This window comes from Podarcis tiliguerta (genome assembly GCF_965153285.1).
Source record: "Podarcis tiliguerta genome assembly, chromosome: Z".
Taxonomy (NCBI): domain Eukaryota; kingdom Metazoa; phylum Chordata; class Lepidosauria; order Squamata; family Lacertidae; genus Podarcis; species Podarcis tiliguerta.
The window spans coordinates 21,297,609-21,322,716 of record NC_139553.1 but is presented as its reverse complement, the minus strand read 5'-3'; the positions used below and the strand labels follow the sequence as shown (position 1 = coordinate 21,322,716).

Genomic DNA, 25,108 nt, shown 5'->3' with positions numbered 1-25,108 from the left:
GTAATTCAGACTTTTTAATAATGATAATAGAATGATTTAAATGCATCATTGAACTTAATTCAAGTGCATTTACCTCCACGCTTCTTTTGAGCTTCAGGTTTCGTTCTAGCAGTATTTCTGTTCCTAAATTCAGGTCCTTTAAAGTCATCTTTGTCTTCATTACGTACTGGCTCTGGCTGTACAACAATTGTACCTAAGATGACAATTTAAAAATTACACCAAATTATTAAATGCAGAATTGTAATATAAAAGTCTAGCAGGGTTTTCCTATACTCTTACTGAAAGGATGACCAACTCATCTAACACAAAAGGCATCAAAGTTATACAGTACATGTGGCTCACATAGTGCTGGGCATACAAATATGGAGATTAACATACTATACACAAAGCCTAAAAGAGAAATTGCATTCATTCATGTTCCATATCTATCACACAGAAATTTAGCATAGTTCTGGCAAGACCATCAGAGGACCAGGGAAAAAATAGTTATGGGTTATATTAAGCCTCAGGCCACTAGCCGTCTATTCCTACTCTTATAAACAGGCGGTGATGCTTCTATTAGTCCTCATTCCTTTCACCCCATATCTTATGCTGAAAGTAGACTAAATTGCCATGTTCCCCTTACCCTCACTCCCATGAAATGGCCAGGAACATTAATAGCTGTCATAATATTAGACCATTTGAAATTAAGGTTGCAACTATTTGTCATACGTGCACTGCAGAAACCAATCACAGCAAGTACAAGTGGTCTTCCCTCTCTCAAAATACATTCAGTAATACAAAGCATGGACTATGCCCTTTCTGGGCTGTTTTACCGGCTGCCACTCGAGACAATGGGGAAATTCAAAACAGAATGGCATGTGTTTTACCAGAGGATGTTAATGGTGGTGATACATTACTCTCTACTGAGGATAGAGACAGAAAGCAACAAGATGTCCTGGGAGGTGTGCAGTTTTTCAGGTGCAAAGATTCACAAAGTTGCCAGGTCTTATAAAGTCCACTGACCACAGCCCCTTCCTTATGAGTCATGCATGTACAAACAATTCTGTCAGTCACAGCTTTCAATGTATAGCAAAGGACTCTGGCTTGGAAATTGAAGGGCCTTGGGGCACAGGTGTTTTTTTCATCATTTCTTCCTGTTGGAAGCTCATGGCCCAGGGAGAGGAAAATACTGAGGTAGACCGCTGACTGTGCTGGTGATGTCATCAGGAAAGGTTAGGCATAGGCATCTTAAGACCATGTTCTCCATTTCCTTGAGGAAGGACTTCTGGCAAGAGAGGAGTTGCACCTCAAAGTAGTTGGAAATGTGTTGGCTGACAGTCTCAAAAACCTGACTAACAGAACTTTAAATTAAATCCGGAAGGGGAGGGAGACAATATTAGAGATGACTAGGGAACAAATGGTACTGGGGATAATAGCTTCATTGATGCATAGGAAACTGAGGCAATGCTACAGAAAGCTGCTAAAAGGTAGAAAACTACAAGAAGGAAGCAGGTGGAGGAATTAACTCATAGTTTAAGCTATCTCTATACCAATGCACAGAGTATGGGAAACAGGCAAGAAAAAATTGAGCTCTTTATGCAGGATGTCAAATATGACCTAATAGGCATTACTGAAACTTGGTGGGATGAGACTCATGACTAGAATGTAGAAACTGGGGGGTATAACCGATTCAAAAGAAACAGACTAAACCAGGGGTTGTCAACCTGGTCCTTACTGCCCACAAGTGGGCATTTCAGAATTCTAGGTGGGTGGTAGGGGGTTCTACGGCACAAGCTGAATCCTTCTTCCCTAGAGCACTGGTGGGCGGTAAGGAAATTTTACCATCAAGAAAGATGCATTAGTGGGCGCTGGGAATAAAAAAGTTGTCACCCTTCACCCTTCAATATATGTAAGCAATATATGTAAAAGATTATCTCTTCACAAGTATATACCATTACCTGGAGCATGGAAGGCAGATTGATATATGGGTAAAAAATGTACAAGAGTGAAACAAGAGTGACCCATTTGCCTTCCTACAGCAGATTGCAAAACATTCAAAAAAGTGAGATAAACGGTAGAAAGAATGAAAGACTTCTCCTGCCCTGGGGGATGGGGTAGGACTCAACCCCAACAGCTTCAAGTTATAAGAAAAGAGATTCTGAGTAAACATCCTGAGGATAACTTTCTGATAGTAAGATCTGTTCAACAATGGAATGGATTCCCTGTGAATCATAGAATTGTCAAGTTAAGCGACCCTGTTTGTTATCTAGCTGAATTCCCTCCAATGCAGGAATCTCAACTAAAGCATCACTGACAGATAACCATCCAACCTCTGCTTAGAAACCTCCAATGAAGGAGAATCCACCACATCCTATGAGACATGAGAAATAAACATGACGCTGCTCTTTTAAGCAGCAGCACTCAGCAATATCGCAACATCCATTCCTAGTCCAATGATGCTGGTTCCCAATTAGCTAAGTATAGCAGACCCCTCCCCTTCTTTTTCAAAAGCCAACCCCCTACTTTTGGAAATCATGGTGTCACATGACCCACGCAAGATGCCACCCCCCGTCAAAAAAGCAGGCTGTCCCAGACAGTTGATGTGTATGTGCCATGAGCCACCAATTGGGAACCATTAGTCTAGGATTTTGCAAATAATTGTTTGCCCCACTTCCAACACAGTTATCATAGAAAAACATCCTACAGATGTTGCTGGGCTCCAGGATTCATATTCTCACCATCCCTATGGGCCATGCTACCTGGGGCTGACAGAAGCTGGAATCCAACAATGTCTGGTGGCTACACACTAGCCACCCCTAACTTGAAGTAACAAAGTAAAGCAGAGAGGGAAAACATGTTTTACATAATGAGGGATTCGATATTTTGCTGCTCTGAAGCTTTAAGAAAATTCCCAGGGATGAGTTCTTGACAAAAGGAACAAAAATAATTTCCAGTTTTATCCCAGTTTCACTGAAATTACAAGTTTCAATGCTTCTAGGTGGCATGTACAGGCAGTATCCTAGCTAAATTTTAATATACACAGTATGCTGTTAGAATATTTCATAATTTATGGAATAAGTTACCTTTAGGCAAGCTTTTCATATCAACTTCATTTTCGGAGTTTTCATTTGAAACATCTTGATTTGTGGTTTCATCTAAGGTCTGTTCATCATCTGAGCCAACATACTTTGTTACAACTGTAGGTTTCCTGCATGAGCAGCAGACACATATATTTATACTACAACCAGTACATGTGAAGCCAAATTATCTCCACTATTTATCAAAACATTCTTTTAGACAACAGAATCTAGTGAATAGTATTATATAAATAGGCAATTTAATGGCCAATGAAACTGAGCTGTAAGATGCGCAGATTACAAACACTGAAAATATAATGCCAAATTTACATAATGCTGTATTAATTACCCATTACTATTTTTATTAGTACGTGTATTGCTTATATGCCGAAGTGGCTTATTGCTAAGAAAGTCATATTTGACCCATTTTTGAAAGCTTAAAGGCTGACTGAATTACATGATTAGAAAAAGAAAACAAGAAATACCGTATCTATACCTTTATTTATTAGTTCATTCATTCATTCAATTTATATACCACCTGGAGTAGGCTTAGGCAAACTTGGCCCTACAGATGTTTTGAGACTACAATTCCCATCATCCCTGACCACTGGTCCTGTTAAATAGGGATGATGGGAGTTGCCCCAAAACATCTGGAGGGCCGAGTTTGCCTATGCCTGACCTGGAGTATTAATTCCGTATTTGTAGTGAATCTATTAAATATTTAGGTATGCCTATACCAATTAAAGGTAACAGTAAAGGGACCCCTGACGGTTAAGTCCAGTTGTGACCGACTCTGGGGTTGCGGTGCTCATCTTGCTTTATTGGCCGAGGGAGCCGGTGTACCGCTTCCAGGTCTTGTGGCTAGCATAACTAAGCTGCTTCTGGTGAACCAGAGCAACGCACGGAAACACCATTTACCCTCCCACCGGAGAAGTACCTATTTATCTACTTGCACTTTGACGTGCTTTCAAACTGCTAGGTGGGCAGGAGCAAGGACCGAGCAACCGGAGCTTACCCCATCGTGGGGATTCGAAACGCCAACCTTCTGATCGGCAAGCCTTAGGCTGTGTGATTTAGACCACAGTGCCACCCGCGTCCCCTATAACTCAATTAGTAATATGCAATTTAAATAAAATATAAAGAGAGGTTTCTTCAGATATTGATAGGTGGGAATCATTAAACTTTACTCCTTTTGGGAAGGGGACTGCTCTCAAAATGAACATTATTCCCAGATTAATTTATATTCTAAGGGGAATCCTAGTTCATCTATCTTGGAAAGTATTTTCAGAAAATAAAAAAAATTCTAGGGAGAGAGTCTTCGATTCTGAGAATATCTTTACAGAAAATGCAATTACAAATTAAGGGGGAAGGATTCAGGATTCTGAATCTGGAGCTATATTATCATGCATATTTATTGTCAAGCATTAAATGATGAAAGCCAACAATTGGTGTTACAGTGGTACCTCGGGTTACATACGCTTCAGGTTACATATGCTTCAGGTTACAGACTCTGCTAACCCAGAAATAGTGCTTCAGGTTAAGAACTTTGCTTCAGGTTCAGAACAGAAATCATGCTCTGGCAGCGCGGTGGCAGCAGGAGGCCCCATTAGCTAAAGTGGTGCTTCAGGTTAAGAACAGTTTCAAATTAAGTACAGACCTCTGGAACCAATTAAGTACTTAACCCAAAGTACCACTGTATTTTTCCAATTTGGACAACTTTGGAATATACACATATAGCACTTTTGTTTGGATAAACAGTATGAGGATCAAAATACATTAGAACTCTGGTATCTCTCGAAATAATTAGAGTGGTATCTTGTTCTCGAACTTAATCTGTTCCGGCAGTATGTTTGACTCCCAAAACCGTTTGAAAACCAAGGCGTGGCTTCTGATTGGCTGCAGGAGCTTCCTGCACTCAAGCGCAAGCCACATCAAACATTTGGCTTCTGAAAAACATTCACAAACCAGAAAACTCACTTCAGGGTTTGCAGCGTTTGGGAGCCAAAACGTACAAGTACCAAGGCATTCGAGAACCAAGGTACGACTGTGTGTCTGTTAGAAAGTTATGGAATGTGATGCCTAATAAAAACAACTTGAGCCCTTTTCCCACAGTAAATTGACTTTACGGAGAAAGCCATCAAAAATTAAGAAAAATATGGTGATAAGGAAATTTGGATGGACGTGGATGTATTGACTTTGGATCAACTGAAATTTAACAATGAATTTTTACATTGTGTTATGAGACAAATATCAGCTATCGGATGTAATCCATGGCAATATTTACAACTACAATTTACAATTACAACTACAACATTTTTTAACAATTATGTTTGGATCAGCATTTTCAGCTTCTGAGACACCTGAGATACTAAAAAAACTGGTTAAATCCTTTAGAACTAAAAAACCCATGATTACTTTTTAAAGATATTTGTTACAAATAAATCAATTTCATATGGAGATGTTAAGAAATGAATGGAATAAAGAATTGGACACTCCCTTGACAATGGGAGTGTTTTAACTTCTATAGCAAGGGTGTCAATGAACCTTAAATCATTACTTACACAACAGAAAATAATATTTATAATTTATTGGTCTCCATTACGTTTGTATAGAAAAGGACTGTCTTGAGACAGCATTATGTTGGAAATAATGCTTCTTTAAAACACACATTTTTACAATGTCCTATACTTACTATGTTTTGGAAAAAAGTAGTGAATTATATAAATATGTCTGTGCAAAAAAAGCTAAAATTTTCAGGTGATAATGTTCTTTTGAACTACATACCTACTATATGGAATTTGACAACTGGACAACGTAATTGGATTCTCCATGCCCTTACTATGGCCGAAAGACTGATATTGCTGCAATATTCAATATTCAGTTATCTAGGCTCACATTCCATCATACAGGATCTTGGAAGCACCATTGGCAAACCTCCTTCAAAAGGCGGAGATTGCAAAGCTAGCCATACTTAGATTTTTCTTCACAAAGGGCGGCAAATATGTTCCAGCAGCCTTAAGGGTTTTCAACACAAAGCCTGTTTCCCAACTTCTGTATGCAGCAAATGTCTGGCATAATGGGGACCTGCCAAAGCTAGATGGCTTTCAGGAAAAATTTCTACAATCTCTGCTGCAGGTACCTAACTGCGTCCCCAACTCCGTACTTCTGCTAGAAGCTGGTGAAAGCCCAATTTCAACTAAAGCGTGGTGGGCTGCCCTAAAACATTGGCTCAGGATTTCAGTGTTTAATCTAGGGAAGAGTTTGTACCAACACCTGACCAATGAGGAATTTGTCAGCAAATGGCAGAAAACCATGGCTTAAAAAGCCACCTCTATTGGTCTGTCCCCCCCCCCCCCAATTTTATTACCTGGGTTATGAAGGCGCCCAAAAGATTTTAAAGCAAAGATTATGGGATAATGCACACAGTGACTTGCGATCTCGATCACATGCAGTCTGTAGTCCGCTGGCAGTAGGAGTTCAATATGGGTATGTTTTTAAGTTAACATCTTACATAAAAAACATGACAGTACCAAACTACCGAAGGCTTTTCACCAAAGCCAGACTAAATGTCTTTCCCTCTGCAGTGTTGGATGGCAGGTTGAGAGGAGTTCCCTACCAGGACAGACTTTGCTCGTGTGCTCAAGACATCGATTCCATAAAACATATTTTGCTGCATTGTGCAAAATATGAGCAGGCCAGGGCTGAACTGATACTACCCTTGCTGGTATCTTTCCTGGGAAAATCAGAGGCTCACTATGTCAGGTTCCTACTGGAAGACCGGACAAATGCTAGAACGTTAGCAGTGGCAAAGCTTTTATCGGTGGTTGCAAGAATGAGCCCTATATTCTAAACAAAATGCTTGATTAACCTGGAGGTAGGCTGTATGAACTGTGTATTGCTTGGTAATGATTTGTTGGGTCTCTGGACCGTAATAAAGATTGATTGATTGATAAATATGTCTGTGCAAAAAAAGCTAAAATTTTCAGATGATAATGTTCTTTTCAACTACATACCTACTATATGGAATTTGACAACTGGACAACGTAATTGGATTCTCCGTGCCCTTACTATGGCCAAAAGACTGATATTGCTACACTGGAACGATAAATGTATGGCTCCACTTATTCAATGGATTGAAGCTGACTACTGTTGCCACCTATGAGCAGATTGCTTATTGACATAGACTTTGCATGGATATGTATAATGAAATTTGGAACTCATTTATACAAAATACAGAAGGTTTAAAATTGTGTTTGTTAACTGTTAACATTTGTTTTAGTAATATACAACACTTCTTTCTCTTTCTTCATTTTTTATATTAAAAAACTCACTTTTTATGTTTTGTATTTAAGTTTTTAAAAATAAATAAGAATTTAAGGAGGGGTTATATACCACCCTTCTTCCAAGGATCACAGGGAAGGTTACAGTATAAAAACAGAAAAATATGTAACATAGTAACATGTACTATTTCTTAAAATGACCACCATGGATTCTAACAGACAGTGAGTTGTTCCTTCAGACTCACTGTAGCAAGCAATTCAAACTGGTAAACAGAATATCAAACTAACCTTTTGGAACGTGGTGAACATAACGATTTGGACTTTTCAGAAGAGCTGCTACCCTGAATATGAAAGGGAGAGGAAACACAAAATCGCAAGCCATATACAATTAAACATCCCTATGCATGCACATCAATTTATACATAACTTACTATGAAGTTTAAGGACAACTCTACCCTACTTTTATATATGTAAATGTAACTGGGCTTGTGCTTTAAATATAAACTATAAAATGCAATGGAATTAAATAATTGTATAAAAGTAAACACTAGACTTCAAATCTCGATGATCTTACCATCTGCTTTCAGCCACATTAATAAAGTATAGCAAGGGCAGGAAGGTTTGCACATCTGTAAATCTCATACAGGAAAGCACTGTCCATATGAACAATATAGTTTGCATGAATATTATGAACCACAGGCCAGAACATACAATCTTTCTAGGTTAAGAAATCCTAAAATCAGTAAAATTATCATCCTCCACAAAATTAAAAGTCACAGTTGAGATGCTTAATGGGCACAAACAATTTTTAAAAATTATTTGTAAGAAGAAAATTGCCTCTGAAACAAAAAACCATAAACCAATAGCTGGATCTCATAAAAATGAAAGAACTGAAAAAATACTGAATTTATATGCTGAATATAAGATAATTCCTCAAGTTTTCAAAATACCAAAAAATAAAACCAAGTTATTATTGTTGTGGTTCATTTGTTATCACTGGCTTATTAAAGCTGCACTATACATCCTGGTAATTTCCAAAAATATAAACAAAATCATTTCTAAATAGATGCTCTATACAAATTCACTCTTACACCATGGAGAAAGTAACCTAAGCAATCTGCGCTCATATGAAATCAATCACCACTTTCCACAACTGTTTTTCATTATTATAAACTAAGCTACTAATTTGTTCTTACTTCTTCCCTGCAGTTTTCCATTGGAGTTGGAACTGGAGTTGGAATATTTTCCGTCATAGCAAATTTATCTGTAAGAAACGGATGGAATATGTTCACGCGTAAAGATGGATAGTAATGATTCAAAATACACAAAAGAGCAACAATGCATATAACTACACTGTAGGCAAAGTACTGTACTATCTTCCACAAACAACTCAAACTGATCCTGGCTGGGTTGTATTTATTTAGTACTAGATCAAATCATAAAGAAACACTAAAAACCAAGGATTCTCTTCAAAAAATAAAATCAGATTGTCACAGAGTACCTTTAGAAAGTGACAACCAACAATGCAGGCTGATTCCCCATTTCCCTCTGGAAAAAGTGGGGGACAAGGGAGAGAAAGAGAAGAGTGTCAGCTACTAATGAACAAAGGGGTACTTCTTCCCAAAGGTACACAACAGTACATGCTCCCCCCACCCAGTGTTTGAAACTCCCCTTGTTCTAGGTGCATTTTGCAACAGGGAATTTCATTAGTGCGAGCGGTTTCTGAGCTCTGGGTACAGTATTGCACCTAAGATTTCATATTAAACCTGAAGAGTGGAAGGAAGACCTTTTTCTGCCTCCCCCCTTCCAGCTACTCTCTGAAGACTAGAGAAGAGAATATTAGAGGGGTGGGCAAGTGAAAGACTAGACCATGTGAAAAATGAACACAATATTTTAGCTGCAGTTCATTCGTTTTTAGCTTTCCATTCTTGTTATAAAAAAAGTATGCCTAGACATTTCGTTCTTGCGGCAATAATCTAGGTCTAAGGTGCCATTTAGCTTCTGGCTTTCATATATCAATTTCTAACACTGCCCCCAACCCTCCACATTTCCATGGCAACCACATTTTTGCTTAGACAAAAATTAATCCATATCTGCAGTTCCTGGAAAAGAGTGATTCTCCAATGCAAAAACAGATGGTCATAATTTTTAGCACCAATATTTGCATAAAAATGTAAATCAGTCAGACTGTTATTGTTTACAGCCAAGGGCAATTTATAATGTAAATCAAAAAACAAACACAAGAATAAGATAAATCATTCAATTTTTCAGAACTGCAAATTATCAAAATTTAAAGTTATAAAGTTCTCCTGTGACCTTCCCAGACTCCAGTAAGCAGTCCTCCACCTGCAGGAAGGTAGTTCCAGGGGTTCCTGACTTTGTGCAATTTCGCCTTTGCACAGGGACCCAACCCTCATGAAAGTGATGGGGCTATACCTGTACCTATAAAATTAGCCTCAAAAATCCCAAGTGCAAACTACTAGACACTAGTAATCTAAAGAGATACTGAACATGAAGTAACCTGAAAACTGAAAGAATGAAGACAGAATAAAAAGAAAGCTGGAAGGCTGCAAACACTCTCATCAACTTGAAATGATTGGTTTTTCTTCATGTAACATGTTCAGTTTTGTTTTCATACATGAGCAGACCTTGTCGCACAGACCTTGCCCATGTATGCAAGGATCCCTACTCTCTCAGATCTTAGTAGGTGGTTTATTTTACAGTAATTAGCATTAATCATTAGAATTCCCCAGATCTGATAATGTAGCAGTTATTTCTATGTTATTTTGCAACGGTTTCTGAATTTGCCACAAAACTCCTAGCAACATTCAACATAATACATGAGAACTAAGGTTGGCATGGGCAGAAAGATAATACCGTAAACTACTTAGAGCTGTGTAAGCAGAACTAATATAAAGAACTAATATAAAGAACTATGGAAACACTGAACATATTAAGGTAAACATATCTGACATATTTATTAACATATATATTAATAAAGTGAATGATTTAGTCATATTGGTGGCAAGATCAGCCAGAATGAGCAGTTTAGGATGCAGGTGATTCCTGGCTAAGCCAGCATTAAGTCTTCAACTCCAGTTCAGCCAAAGACACACCAGCATAATTTGCTCATCCTGCTTCAGCCCAGCTTAGTGTAAGGCCCCAAAAGGTGTTTCAGGAGTGTAGCGATACTAGAAAGGAGGTGCTTAGGCTGGATCTGAAGCCTGTTCAGCTCAGTCATGTAACCTAGCAATACAGCCTATAACACTATTCTAAAGGCTTGTTTTCCATCCACCACGCTTAGGCACAGCAGGGGGTTGGATCTGGTGCAGATTAACTTATACAAACTGCACAAGGTTACTTCCTAAGTTACAGATGCCTAAACAATACATCAAAGAAGGTACAACTCCCCTCTCAGAGTCATCAAGAACACAACAGCAGTAATTATTATTTCAGAACTAAATAGTTTTGTTGAATGGCATGACAGAATGAACATACAAGGAGCACAGATCTGAACAGGTTTTAATTAGTAAGGCTGTTTTACCTATAGTTAAGCTTGGAGGAGACTTTGCATCCTCAGATTCTTCTGATGAGTGAGCCAAAAAGTCATGAAGCTTCTGCACCAATGTAGTCAACTTGCTTTCACTGTTTTAAAAAAAAATTGCACCATTTGAATGTTTGCCTTTTTGTAAATATTGTCACAGTGTGAAACAAGCTTTATTTCCATTATGACATGAAATCTCAAACTCTCTCAAAAATAGCAGTGTCCAGTTTTCGAGACATCTCTTGGGTTAAGAAACAAATATAAGCCTCAAGTGAAAGGGGGAGTGAAGGATGGGGGGAGAAACAAACTCATTCTGTTCTCCTGTCTTCCAAGGTCTACACACTTGACTGCTATGCATGTTCTATCTACCCTCCTTGGAATGTTCTATGCCCCGATGCCTGAGAAGCCTAATGACATTCTCATCAAACCATTTCAGGGTCAGGACTAGGCCTGGGTGATGTAGCGACTTATCACCCAGGACCAGTATGAGGAACAGACCACAATGAAAGCTTCACTCAACAATATATCGCTGGCGAAACTGCCGCTGCTCCTAAGACCCTCCGCAGTTGGCTACTGTCGCATGGTCCAACATCAGGGAGAGAGGTGCGGGGTAGCCTGCCAACCCTGCATCGGCGAAGGCAACCTCAGAAAGGAGCCCTGAGGCAGGAACATTAGGGCTAACTCAGGAGGTGACCAGCAAACTGGAGTCAACTGCATTGGCCCCAGCCCGCCAGATGCTTGGGTGAAAGTGCCTCAGCTCCCGCGATGAGAGCTAAAGCAGTTTCACCCCAAACACGATGTTTGGCTGAGGATACATTGCAATGTTGAAAACCTAACATTGCCCAGCCCTAGTCAGGACCAGTGTCAGAAACTCAAAGCTAGGTGCAATGGCTCCTTAAGCCAGGGTTACTTTCACCAAAACGTAATGTCTAGTTGCCATTTTGGAGCCGGAAGGCTCAAAAGTTGTATCTTTCCATTCAACTTTTTGGTTCCTGAAATTCATTCTGATTGTACAGATAAAATATCATGGATAGAATTCCAAAGGATGTGTTGGTCTGTGAAAACGAGCAAAATCAAGGATCCCAAGGCATGAACCTCCAGATAGTGGAGACATCAGGTACCATCCTGGTGCCCAGGCATCTTCGATTGGTCACAAGTGGCATGCAGTGTCTGCAAATATGAGCATATAACTGGGGTGTGGAATTTCTCTGTGTGCAGAGCCCACCACATGGATCAAGAGCTTTAAAATACAGTTTCTGCTACATTTTCATGCCCATGTTAACAACAATAATAATTTATTTATATCCCTCCCTCCCCAGCCGAAGCTGGGCTCAGAGCAGCTAACAACAGTAAAATAATACAGCATTCTAAAATCAATTCATTATAAAACCAGCTCATATCACATTGATGGCAACCATTGGGCTGGAGTTCTGTGAAGAATTACCAAAGGAGGGGGTCAGGCTGTGCCTTCGCCAAAGGCCTGGTGGAACAGCTCTGTCTTGCAGACCCTGCAGAAAGATGTCAAATCCCGCAGGGCCCTAGTCTCTTGTGACAGAACTCTCTACCAGATTGGAGCCACAGCCAAAAAAGCCCTGGCTCTGGTTGAGGCCAGCCTAACCTCTCTGTGGCCTGGGACCTCCAAGGTGTTTTTGTTTGAAGACCATAAGGTCCTCCGTGGGACATACCAGGAGAGGAGGTCCTGTAGGTACAAGGATCCTAAGGCCATATAGGGCTTTAAAAGTTAAAACCAGCACATTGAACCTGATCCTGTACTCCACCGGGAGTCAGTGCAGCTGGTAGATAACTCCTCTTCCAAGAATCATCTAGCTGAGAATGAAACACAATCTTAACATTTTTTCTCAAAATATAACATACGAGAACCACTCTAATCAGCACAATAATAATAATAGTAACAACAACAACAATGATTTGAATCCCGCCCTCCCCAGCCAACGCCAGGCTCAGAGCGGCTAACATCATAAAAACAACACAATATGCATAAAAACAGACATCAATTAATTAAAATACATCAATTAATTAAAATACAAGTTAAAATCTGTGCAGGTGGCAATTACCAGGTTGGAATTGAGAGTGGTTAATATTTGCCAGGACCAACTGTTTCCACTGAGCATACAAGGACCTGTGACCGGGTTGGGGGCCTCCTTCGGGTTTATTTTATACAAAGGAAAATAAGTCAAACTGCATCCTGCCCAAAGGCCTGGGGGAACAGCTCCGTCTTGCAGGCCCTTAAGAAAGATGTCGAATTGCGCAGGGCCCTAGTCTCGTGCGGGAGAGCGTTCCACCAGGCTGGGGCAACGGCCGAAAAAAGGCCCTGGCTCTGGTCGATGCCAGTCTAATTTCCCTGGGGCCCAGGATCTTCAAAGTGTTGTTCTTAGCAGACCGTAAGGTCCTCTGTGGGGCATACCAGAAGTCCCTAGGTACAAGAGTCCTAGGCCATTTAAGGCTTTAAAGCTTAAAACCAGCACCTTAAACCTGATCCTGTACTCCACCGGGAGCCAGAGCAGCTGCTACAGCACTGGGTGAATGTGATCCCATGGCAGAGACCCCGTAAGGAGTGTCACCGTGGCATTCTGCACCCGCTGGAACTTCTGGGTCAGTTTCAAGGGCAGCCCCATGTAAAGCGAGTTACAATAATCAAGCCTGGAGGTGACCGTCGCATGGATCACAGTGGCAAGGTCAGGACAAAAGAGGTAAGGGACCAACTGCTTAGCTCAACAGAGATGAAAAAATGTTGCCTTGGTTGTAGCTGTAACCTGCACCTCAATAGAAAGGGAGGCGTCAAAGATTACACCCAAACTCTTGACAGAAGGCGCTATCACTAATTGTGCCCCCGCAAGGGATGGGAGTTGGTCCCCCCAACCCCATATCATTCCAACCCAGCCAAAGGACCTCTGTCTTCGAAGGATTTAACTTCAACCGGCTCCCACGTAGCCATCCAACCACAGCTTCCAAACATCTAATCAGTGTGCCTGGGGCCAAGCCAGGACAGCCTTCCATCAACAGACAGAGTTGGGTGTCATCAGTATACTAATGGCAACCCAAACCAAAATTCCAGACAAGCTGGGTGAGGGAGCGCATAAAGATGTTGAAAAGCATTGGGGAGAGAATTGCACGCTGCAGTACTACACACACCAAGTAGTGCAACAACAGCTCCCCCCCCCCCCCCCGCAGCACCACCCTCTGTCCCCAACCAGAGAGGAATGAGCGCTGCCACTGAAGGACTGTGCCCCAAATCCCCATGTCGGCGAGGCGGTGGTCTAGAAGTTCATGGTTGACCATGTCAAAGGCTGCTGACATATCTTAAAGAATCAACAGCCCCGACACGCCTCAATCCAGCTGCCTACAGAAGTCATCTGTTAGGGTGGCCAGAGCCGTCTTGGTCCAATGACCAGAGCAAAAACCGGACTGGAATGGATCCAAAGCCGATGTTTCATCCAGAAATCCGCCAAGCTGTTCAGCAACTGTTCTCTCAATCACCTTACCCAGGAACAGAAGATTCAAAACTGGGTGGTAATTGGATAGATCTAAAGGATCTAATGATGTTTTATTTAAGAGCAAACACACCACTGCCTCCTTCAGTTCCCCAGGGAATGTCCCAGAGCCAAGGGACAAACTGATGATCTCACCCGGGGGGCCCGCACCTCGTCTGGACATGCTCTAATCAGCCAGGACAGACACGGGTCAACAGGTGGTGGGCTTTCTGGCACAGAGGAGTTTGTCCACATCGGCTGGGAGTATCCGGTTGAAGTGGTCCAATAGTGAACCCGAAGACAGTCGAGGAGCCTCCAGTTCTGTTATTGTATTCAAATTGGCAGGGAGGTCATGGTGGAGAGTCAGGAATTTTTCCACAAAAAAGCTTGCAAATGCCTAACAGCTATGTGCTTGATTTATATTTAAATTGACTGTCCCTCTAGGGACATTAGAGACCTAATTATACTAAAAAGTTGCGCCAGGCAAGAGCTAGTGGGTGCAATGGAGGCTGAGAAGTAGGACTTCTTAGCAGCCTTCACTGCCATCTCATAGGTTTTCATAAACGCCCAATAAGATGTTCTTGAGGGTCAGTTGCGGGCATCCTGCCATACTCGCTCTAGTCATCTGAGGTCCCACTTCATTTTCTGGAGCTCCTCGGTAAACCAGGGGGGCCAGTTTCTGTGGGGTTGCAGAGGGCGCCTAGATGCGATCTCATTGATGGCCGCCAACAGCCAGGTATTCCAAACCTCAACAAGCTCAGTCAATGAGTCGCCAGGGGGAGCAGGATCCCGCAGGGCCTGATGGAATCTATCAGGATCCATCAGCCTTCGCAGGCGAGCCCAAATAAGATCACCACCTAAGCAAGGTAGGAGCAGGAAGTCAATCCTGGCTTTCAGAGCATAGTGATCAGACCATGGCAGCTCCATGGTGGGGGATGTGATCACATCTATGCCTGCGCCAAAGATCAGGCCCAGCGTGTGGCCTGCTTTATGTGCGGGGCCCAAAACAAATGGAGAGAGCCCTAGTGTCGCCGTGGAAGACACCAGATCCATAGCCTGTAAGGAAGGGGCGGCATCCGCATGTACGTTGAAGTTCCCCAATACTAATAGATTGGGGAACTGCAAGGCCCAGGCGGTCACCACCTCTAGCAGGTCTGACAGGGTGGCTGCTGGTACACTAGGTGGCCGGTACACCAGCAAGACAGCCAAGTTCTCCTCAGAACCCTACACCAGGCTAACACATTCAATGCCGGGGATCAACGACAATGATAGAGGCCTGAAAGAACAATCTTCCCAGATTAACAATGCCAACCCACCCCACCCCCCCAACCCACAGTCCGCAACTGGTGGACGGAGAAACCTGGGGGTGCCATCTCTCGTAAGGTAACTGTTTCCCCTTCGCGCACCCAGGTCTCCATTACACAAGCCAGGTCAACCCCCTGCAAGGTAAATAAATCTCAAGGGTGGCGGTTTTGTTGCCTATAGACCTGGCATTGCACACCACCAGTGATGGAAACAGGTGGTCCTTGCTCATCCTACCTTCGTCCCTGGGGATGGGGCACAGGTAGAAAGGGGTACAAGCATATCCATATCTCATACCCCTTCGCCTACAAGATCTGCCCCCACCGCCATACTTCCCTTGCCGTTCCACGGTAGTAATTCCAAGCCCCATTAGTGCCTCCTTTGATAGAATTGGTGTTATTAGAGCCTTATAAGCTGTGGTGGTGAGTATGGGGCCCACCCCCAGGCCCAAAGTGGAGAATGGGCTTCAAGGCAGAGCGGTCCTCCCCAATACTCACAGGCAGAGCAGCAGCAGCTCAAATCTTTCTTCAGCCTATCTATTTTGGGAATTTAATTTTGCTTGTTACTGTGATTGGCCAATATAGAGCAAAAAGAAAGCAGAGACACTGGAAAGAAGAAAAAGCAACCCAGTACCCAGGTTCTAGATATCCCCCAATTTAATCTCTGCTGGTGGTCAAAAGGAAGAGCCTATGGAAACATTTTTAAAGCATTCTGTCTATAGATAAAAAATAAAAACATGAAAAAGGTATGGCAAAGAGATGCAAAGCCTGCTGGTAAGGATGGAACACCAGTGTAAATAATAATCTAAGAGGTTTGAAGGGAGCAACTGTGGCGGAGCTTGGGTTTTTTAAAGGGTTTCCAGAGGTTTAGAGTGTGTTTGCAGGCTTTTTCAATGGTGCTCCCAATATGCGCAATTTCTCTAAAATGCATGATGCCTCGGAACATAACCCCAGTTTAAATGGGGAAGTGCCTGTACTTAAGCTCTCTCCCAGTTTTCTCTAGGCTTAATTTAAAATGGAATGGGTTGGGGGAAGAGAAACCTTGGCAAGCAAAGGCAATCAAGGCTTTCTGTAAGGCAGAGAATTTTTTAAAATTTGTTCCACTTGTGTTTGGTATGTTAGCATGTGGGGATGACAGGGTTTTGAGACACGTGAAGGGATCGTGTCAGTTCTGTCAACAGCTAAGCCTTTTCTTTGGGGGGGGTGAAGCAGCAGGGGGGGGGATATACAGTGGTACCTCAGGTTACAGACGCTTCAGGTTACAGACTCTGCTAATCCAGAACTAGTACCTCGGGTTAAGAACTTTGCTTCAGGATGAGAACAGAAATCGTGCAGCGGCAGCACAGCAGCAACGGGAGGCCCCATTTGCTGAAGTGGTGCTTCAGGTTAAGAACAGTTTCAGGTTAAGAACGGACCTCCAGAACGAATTAAGTTCTTAACCTGAGGTACCACTGTAGTAGAAACTCAGGTATATAAACTAATCGCCTAATGGCACCTTGAGTTACGGTCACCACAACAGAATGTCAAGGTGTCATTTTATTTTTGCAATGAAACATTATTACAGTCGTACCTTGGTTCTCGAATGCATTGCGGCTCAAACGTTTTGGCTCCTAAATGCCGCAAACCCGGAAGTGTTCCGGTTTGTGACCTTTCTTTGGAAGCCAAACATCTGATGTGGCTTCCAACTGAGTGCAGGAAGCTCCTGCAGCCAATCAGAAGCCACGCTTTGGTTTTTGAATGTTTCTGAAGTTGAACAGATTGTACTATTATTATTAATTTCATTTATATACCGCTTTATATTTCAAAGAAAAATATCAAAGTAATTTACATCACATTCAAACATCTTAACAATCAAGAATAAAACAAATTCAAGCTTCAAGAAAAATATTTCAGATCATTCTCTAAGTGGTATTTTCTTTCTCCATATTGATTTACCTACTTATATAGCTGCCCCATAGAAGTACTCTAGGAAGCTCACTGGGTGATCTGGGGCCAGTCACAACCTCTTAACCAACTTCACAAGGTGGTTGTAGGGATTACCTGAGGAGGAGGCGGCTGAACTGTGTACTCCTTGGAGAAAAAGATGGGATATAAATGCAGTAAATAAGCTCTTCTGCTTACCTGCATAGGAAGCCTGGAGCCAGCCAGATGGAGATGTCAGTCACCACCCAGAGATCTCCACATGGTCGGAACTGGACCCACACCAGTTGTTGGTCCAATTGAGGATTTCTTACACTGTAGAATAGTCATCTAGGCCTCTCTTCAAACTATTACAGTAGTACCTCGGGTTACATATGCTTCAGGTTACAGACTCTGCTAACCCAGAAATAGTGCTTCAGGTTAAGAACTTTGCTTCAGGATGAGAACAGAAATCGTGCTCCGGCGGCACGGCGGCAGCAGGAGGCCCCATTAGCTAAAGTGGTGCTTCAGGTTAAGAACACTTTCAGGTTAAGTACGAACCTCCGGAACGAATTAAGTACTTAACCCGAGGTACCACTATAAATAACTCCTTCTAATCAATATGTTTCTATGCGCTCTCTAACAGCCGGAAGATACGGCAGGATGCAAACTTACAAATAAATAATTTAGTTAGTTTCTTTACAGGAATAGTATTCTTTTGTTTTACCACGTTTCTACCAAAGTCCATTAAAAATTGAAGATACTAATCACACATAAGATTACTGCACTCTTCTTCAAAATACTGACCATACATGTTATAAGAACTATGTAATTTCCAGTATTAGCAATTATAAAATTTAAATCACGATTTAAATCACTACAGTGGTACCTCAGGATGCAAACGGGATCCATTCCGGAGCCCCGTTCTCATCCTGAATGGAATGTAAAACGTGATGGCGCGTCTGCGTGTGGCGAGTTTTGCCGCTTCCGCGCATGCATGTGACGTCATTTTGAGCGTCTGCGCATGTGCGAGCGGCGAAACCCAGAAGTAATATGCTCCGTTACTTCCGGGTTGCCACGGAGCACAACCCCAAAGCGCTCAACCTGAAGCACATTCAACCTGAGGTATGACCATATGAAGGTTTCATTTTTGGAAGAATAAATTTTCTGAGTAGTTTTTAGAGATATCAAAAATGGTTATACTATTAGAAATACACAGATAATTATGAAATTATTGTGAGGTTTAATAAGTTAACTGTTTATATTTGTACAACTTTTCTGCTGTACTTTATTGGAAGAAGAAAAAGAATCATTTCCTTAATAACAATTTAAACCATTTATTTAATTAAAGCAATAACATTATAGCATATGTATCCATGTTTGTTAACTGATGTGGTTAAACCTTTTTTAATTAAGAAAAAAGCTAAGACTGAGTTTTAGCACACATGAAAAACTTAAAACAAATCCTTATTTCCTGATGAAAAGCCTTTGGACTATAATGTAACTTAAATAGAAAACTATCTTTAGAAAGATTTTTTTCTCCAGAAGCATTTTATTTTTAAAATTTGATACTTTTTTAAAAAAAATCCTTTTAAAAAAATCATGGATTACAATGATTACAATATAGATAAGGGTGGTCCAACATGCAAACCACTGTTTTTAGCGGCCCTCCATCTCCCCACCCTCTAACCCCACCCAGGGCAGCATGAGCAAGGCCGGTGGAGAGCGTGTGCCACAGCCAAAGGCGCAGGATTGTTGGAGCCGCCAGGCTGTGCTCTTAGGCCAGCTTGGAGCCTGGCAGCATCCCTAGGTTGCCAGGGCTCCAGAGGAACACAACCTCCCAGGGAGCAGGTGATTTAAGTGCAGACAGTTCCAGGACACTAGGAACTGCTGCAGTGGGAGCCATCCTCGCTTGGAGTTCGACTAGGCTGGGCTGCAGAGATGTAAGCCACCTAGCACCCCCAGGGGTGGGCTTCAGACGGCCGGGGCTCATTGAGCTGGGTGCTTTGGGTGGTCCCTTTGGATGCACAGCAGTCTCTCAAAGGTTTGTGGGGAGCCTGCAGAGGGAGGGAAAAGCCTGGGGCACCAGATACCATGGGCTGCCTCCCTCCCTGTGCCAGATTTGATCTTCCAACTTTGACACCCAGTTGATGCTTTGTGGCAGGCATGGCAGCCTCTGGCCCAGGCACCTTGGGGGAGTGTACACCCCCAAAACCCTTCACCAATGGCAGGCAGGCAAGGTGGTGCAAGCTTACCGCCTAGGCACTGAGGTTGCCATGCCGCTATCTTAGCAGCAGCCACCACCACCACTGCTGACACTTCTTCTGGAATTCTTTGTCAGGCAGACTGCTGTAGCTTTCAGGGGGAGCATTTTATAGGTAGGCTACAAAATCATGAAGTGGGAAGAATGGAATTTTGGTACAGATAAGAAGTGCAAGTGTAGGTGTGTGAACATGTTTCAATACAGAAGAACTCAGTTTCTTTTTTTTTACAATGCAGAGAAGTCTGAGCTTTAGGATTCACCAATCTGTGTGGAAGAGAAAAGAAATGATATATTTATACAGTGGTACCTCGGGTTAAGTACTTAATTTGTTCCGGAGGTCCGTACTTAACCTGAAACTGTTCTTAACCTGAAGCACTACTTTAGCTAATGGGGCCTCCTGCTGCTGCCACGCCACCGGAGCACGATTTCTGTTCTTATCCTGAAGCAAAGTTCTTAACCTGAGTCACTATTTCTGGGTTAGCGGAGTCTGTAACCTGAAGCGTATGTAACCTGAAGCGTATGTAACCTGAGGTACCACTGTACTCTCTCTCTCTCTCAATTGTGAACACTATAATTTACAATAGGGAAATTTAATTCCATGTGCAGCCAACTCGTAATGGTCACATTGTGAAATACTTAGCACTACACACAAGCCACAAAAACCACATCACACACTTTGTACATATGAAGCATTGTGCATATTTACACTCTGAATAATTTGTTGTTGAACAAGAATTTATATACCAGCCATCTATCATCAATTGTGATACAACAGAAAGAAGCCTACAAAGAACTATACTGCAAGGTTAAGAGGCAATGGAAATAAGAGTTCCAAAGAAAGTAACTAGACATGACGTAATTCACACAATTAGCAATTATGTTAACCATTTTCCCCAGAGTAAATAGCCATGCAGTAGGAGGGAGATCCAATTCAGGTCTGCAGCAGGGTACCCCACCCCTCCACCAGGGTCCAGATCCAGATCCACCCTCCTTGCCTCCCAATTACTCTAGAAATAAGCTGGAAAAAGAAGGAGAGGTTACTCTCTTAGTAAGCTGTTGCTTCTTTGGTTTGTTGCTTGCATTTACTGTATTGTTTCATTTTATTATTTTATGTTATTATGCTTACTGTAATAGTCATCTTACTATTTTGCTGGAGACCATAGGGACATAAAGTGTATGAGATGTTTGCTTACATAATTTGCAAATAAATAAAATTTGGAAACCAATGTTTTACAATACAGTATAAACAAAGCACAAGCACTAGTTCAAAACAAGCACACAGGTAAGATAACCAATAGTCAACCTAGCATGTACATGTGATGAATCACCAGCATTTTAAAGAGCAATATACATTTATTCACATATCCATTTCAGATCCCATTTTCAAGCAACCTCTTAATAACTTATTCAAAATGTTTCCATGACATAGATAATGTGCTGTACTATGAATTATTATGCTCGGAAGGGAAAATAGCATCTCTCATATGAACCAATATATGAACCAATATATCACATTAGTTAAAAACAGGACAACAAATCTGGTATGCTTTCCATGCAAACAATTGCTCGCAGAACACACTTGTGGTGGTTAATAATTGCTATTATGTATATGTGTTTTTTTGTGTGTGAGTACTCTCTCTCTACTGCACATGTAGGTAACTATGATTTCTTCCAACTTTTGCACAATGGCACTTACCACCAGGTAGGCAACATGGAACTACAGCCCCACCCTCTCTGTTACCCTTCCAAAGATGCCAGGACTGTAATCTGTGACTCCTCCAGATGCTGTTCAGCTGCAACTTCCATCATCCCTGAGTACTGACCACGTTTTGAGGAACGTCTGTAACTCAGTAGTAAGGCAGTTGCCTTACATAGAGAAAGCCCGAGGGTTCAACGCCCAAGCCGCTCCAGGTACAACTGGGCAAGATTCTTGCCCAAAACAATGGGCAGTTGCTGCCAATCCACACAGAGGCAACACTGGGCTAGACGACCCTCCCCACAACTCGGTACAAAGCAGTTCCCTAAGCATGGACGTGGTCTGCAGCTGGGTGGCAGAACAAAAGTGCCCAAATTCAACCCTCGACATCTTACCCTAAGCTGAAGCTCCGGGTGGCTACTGGCGCAGTCAACGCTGCGCTACCGTGCACCGGTAGCACGGCACGAGGCGGCTTCCTAGAATAGCTGTCAACTTTTCCCTTTTCTTCCGAGGAATCCTATTCGGAATAAGGGAACTTCCCCTTAAAAAAAGGGAAACGTTGACAGCTATGCTTCCTAGGCGATGCCCCTATTTAAAAGGGCGCCGCAAAGTCTATGGGAAAGCGTGTGAAGGCCGCCGATCAACATCAACCATGCCGCCGGCCCCCCGACGACCGAGGCCTGGTTCCGGTAAAAGACAGGCCGCTCAGGAGCCCTATGAGCAGCGCGCGCGGTTGGGTGGGCGTGGAAGGGGACCCGCAACTCTGATCAGTGACCGGCAAAAGGGGCGGGGGTGGCAGGGAAGGGCGGGGACGGGTGGCAGGATCTGCGCAGGGAGCCCCGCCCCTTTCCTCTGCAGTGGCCCCGCCCCCTCGCCCGCCAGGGAAAGAAAACGGCCTCTCAGGAGGGGGCGCAGTGGAGGGGGGAGGGGGGAGGTTCGCCTCACACTGGGCATGCGCAGGCAGGAAGGGAGACACCCGGCCCTCCCCAACCTCCCTCCCTCCCCCACCCTGAGCTGCCGCTGAGAAAATGACCTCGAAGAAATGGCGGGAGGAGCCGGCGGGAGGGGGTGTTGTCTAATCTGTCCTCCGCGCCCTCTCGGCAGGCCACGCGCGTGAGGCAGAGAGGGCGATTGCCCCTCAGCTCCGGCTCCTCCCCCACCCCCCCACGCCTTCCCATTCCTCACCGCCCGCCATGGCCGGGAGAGTAGCGAGGCGCCGCCGCGTACCTCACGGGCTCCGCAGTCATCTCTCCACAGCTCCAGTCACTTCCGTTCAGGTCTGTGGGAGGCGAGCTTCAAGCCCTGGTTGGAAACAAAGCGACTGGCGCGGCCATCCCCATCGCTGCCGTCGCCATCTTGTCGGCGAGTGTGAGACCAGCCTCCTGCCGCCTTCCCTCGCCCACTCCGGTGCGCCTGATAGGTTGCCGGAGGCCCGCTTCTTTTTTTTTCATTGGACGAGGCCGAGCTCAGTCTGTTGCTAGGGTCGTTTGCGTCATCCCGGCATCGTCGCCACTCCGGATTGGCCCCAGCAGGAGCTGCCGTCATTCAAACCTGCGCATGACGTCATGGCGCGGGACGTTAGGCTGCCTCGCTCGCGCTCTGCGCTTGTGTAGCTTCAGCTCTCCAGCGTTGTCGGGGAAGGATGAGTTGAGCTTTTGACTCTGCGGCCGCACCGTCACCTGCTCTTTCCTCATCCCAAGTGAAGGTCAGCCGATTCATCTTGACCTCGCCAGAAACTTGCTTTCCCACAATACGTAGGGCTGGTGGTTGTTGCCTTTTTGCAATTTTCCTTTATTGTACCGTTTAATATTATGTGCAGTAACATTTAGAAAAATAAAAACAGTCGAACACTGCCCATAACTACCCTATAGTGGCTCTTTTGTGAGAGATAATCCAGCTAGAGTTTTTTAGGTATTCCAGATCTCAATTTTTTTTTATTGCAGAAACTGTTTCCCTGTGTGTTTGGAATTTTCATTTATTCCTTCTATAATTTTACAAAAAAAATTAGAGAGGAAAAAAAAGTCCAGCACTGGCCATGACTACCCCATAGTGGTTTGTCTGTATGAGAGATAATCCAGAATTACAGGCATTAAACATATCATTTTTTCTCATATAAGATGTTATTATTTTAACTAAGGGTAGGTAAGGATTTTTCATTGCTGAGTACAGTATGTAAGTATACAGTATATGCTCTTTCAGAGCTCTGCCATCACCGGCGATCTCCGGCATTGAATGTGTTGGTCTCGTGTGGGGCACCAAGGAGAGTTGGCTGTCTGGCTGGCGTACCGACCACCCAGCACACCGGCAGCCACCCTGTCAGACCTGCTGGAGGTGGTGGCGGGCTGGGCCTTGGAGTTCCCAAGCCTACTGGTCTTGGGAGACTTCAAAGTCCATGCCAATGCCGCTCCCTCCTCACAGGCTCTGGACCTAGTGACTTGCATGGCAACACTAGGGCTCTCCCAGTTTGTTTTGGGCCCCACTCATCAAGGAGGCCACACCCTGGATCTGATCTTTGGGGCTGGCATAGATGTGATCATGCTCCCCCTGTGGAAGTGCCATGGTCTGATCATTACACTCTGAAAGCCAAGATTGACTTCCCACTCCTAACCCCTGCTTGGGTGGCGAGCCTATTTGGGCTCACCCGCGAAAACTGATGGAACCTGATAGATTCCGACAAGCCTTGCGGGACCCAGCTCCTCCTGGCGACTCATTAGATGACCTTGTTGAGGACTGGAATAACCGGCTCTTGGCAGCCATTGATGAGATCGCGCCTAAGCGCCCTCTGCGACCCCATCGAAACCGGGCCCCTTGGTTTACTGAGGAGTTTCGGAAAATGAAGCAGGATCTCAGACGGCTAGAGCAAGTATGGCGACCGACTCATGACGGAGCCTCAAGAACATCTTATAGGACGCTTATGAAAGCCTATGAGATGGCTATGAAAGCTGCTAAGAAGTCTTACTTTGCAGCTTCCATTGCATCCGCTAGCTCACGCCCGGCACAACTTTTTAGAATAATTAGGTCAATAACATCCTTAGGAGGACAACCAAATTTAAGCACAAATTTGACCCACAGCTGTGAGGCATTCACGAGCTTTTTTGCGGAGAAAGTCCCGTTGCTCCGCTGTGACCTCCCTGCCAATTTAGATACAGTGACTGAACTGGAGGCCCCTCGACTGACTTCAGGTCCAGTGTTGGACCATTTCGATCGGATACTCCCTGCTGATGTGGATAGACTCCTCCAAGTTGGTAGGCCCACCACCTGCCTCCTTGATCCGTGCCCGTCTTGGCTGATTAGGGAGTGTCCAGAAATTATTGAAATTATCAATTTGTCCCTTGACAAGGGGCATTCCCAGGGGAACTAGGACTGCCTCTCCTGGTATGCCCCACGGAGGACCTTAAGGTCCATAAATAGCAACACCCTAGAGGTCCTGGGCCCTAAGGAAGTTAGAGTAGCCTCAACCAGAGCCAGGGCCTTCTCAACACTGGCTCCGGCCTGGTGGAGCTCTCTGCCTCATGAGACCAGGGCCCTGCAGGATCTGATTTCTTTCCGCAGGGCCTGTAAGACAGAGTTGTTCT

The 25,108-nt window shown here is 43.7% G+C and overlaps 1 protein-coding gene across 10 annotated transcripts in view; it reads right to left on the bottom strand.

The window, feature by feature from the left end:
• The window catches only part of ATRX (ATRX chromatin remodeler), a 90,362-nt gene extending 67,004 nt beyond the window's left edge, over positions 1-23,358 (bottom strand). Inside the window, exons 1-7 of one of the 10 annotated variants that reach the window (XM_083423288.1) lie at positions 22,761-23,358; positions 12,638-12,710; positions 10,884-10,984; positions 8,536-8,603; positions 7,628-7,680; positions 3,066-3,190; positions 74-193 (exon numbers count right to left, since the gene is read on the bottom strand). In XM_083423288.1, the coding sequence (XP_083279414.1) occupies positions 74-193; positions 3,066-3,190; positions 7,628-7,680; positions 8,536-8,592 (355 nt within the window). In that variant the 5' untranslated portion in view covers positions 8,593-8,603; positions 10,884-10,984; positions 12,638-12,710; positions 22,761-23,358. Of the gene's footprint in view, positions 1-73; positions 194-3,065; positions 3,191-7,627; positions 7,681-8,535; positions 8,604-10,883; positions 10,985-12,637; positions 12,711-22,718 lie in introns of all 10 variants that reach the window. The other 9 variants (XM_083423283.1, XM_083423285.1, XM_083423290.1 and 6 more) reach the window with 9 other exon arrangements.
• Positions 23,359-25,108: the final 1,750 nt, after the last annotated feature.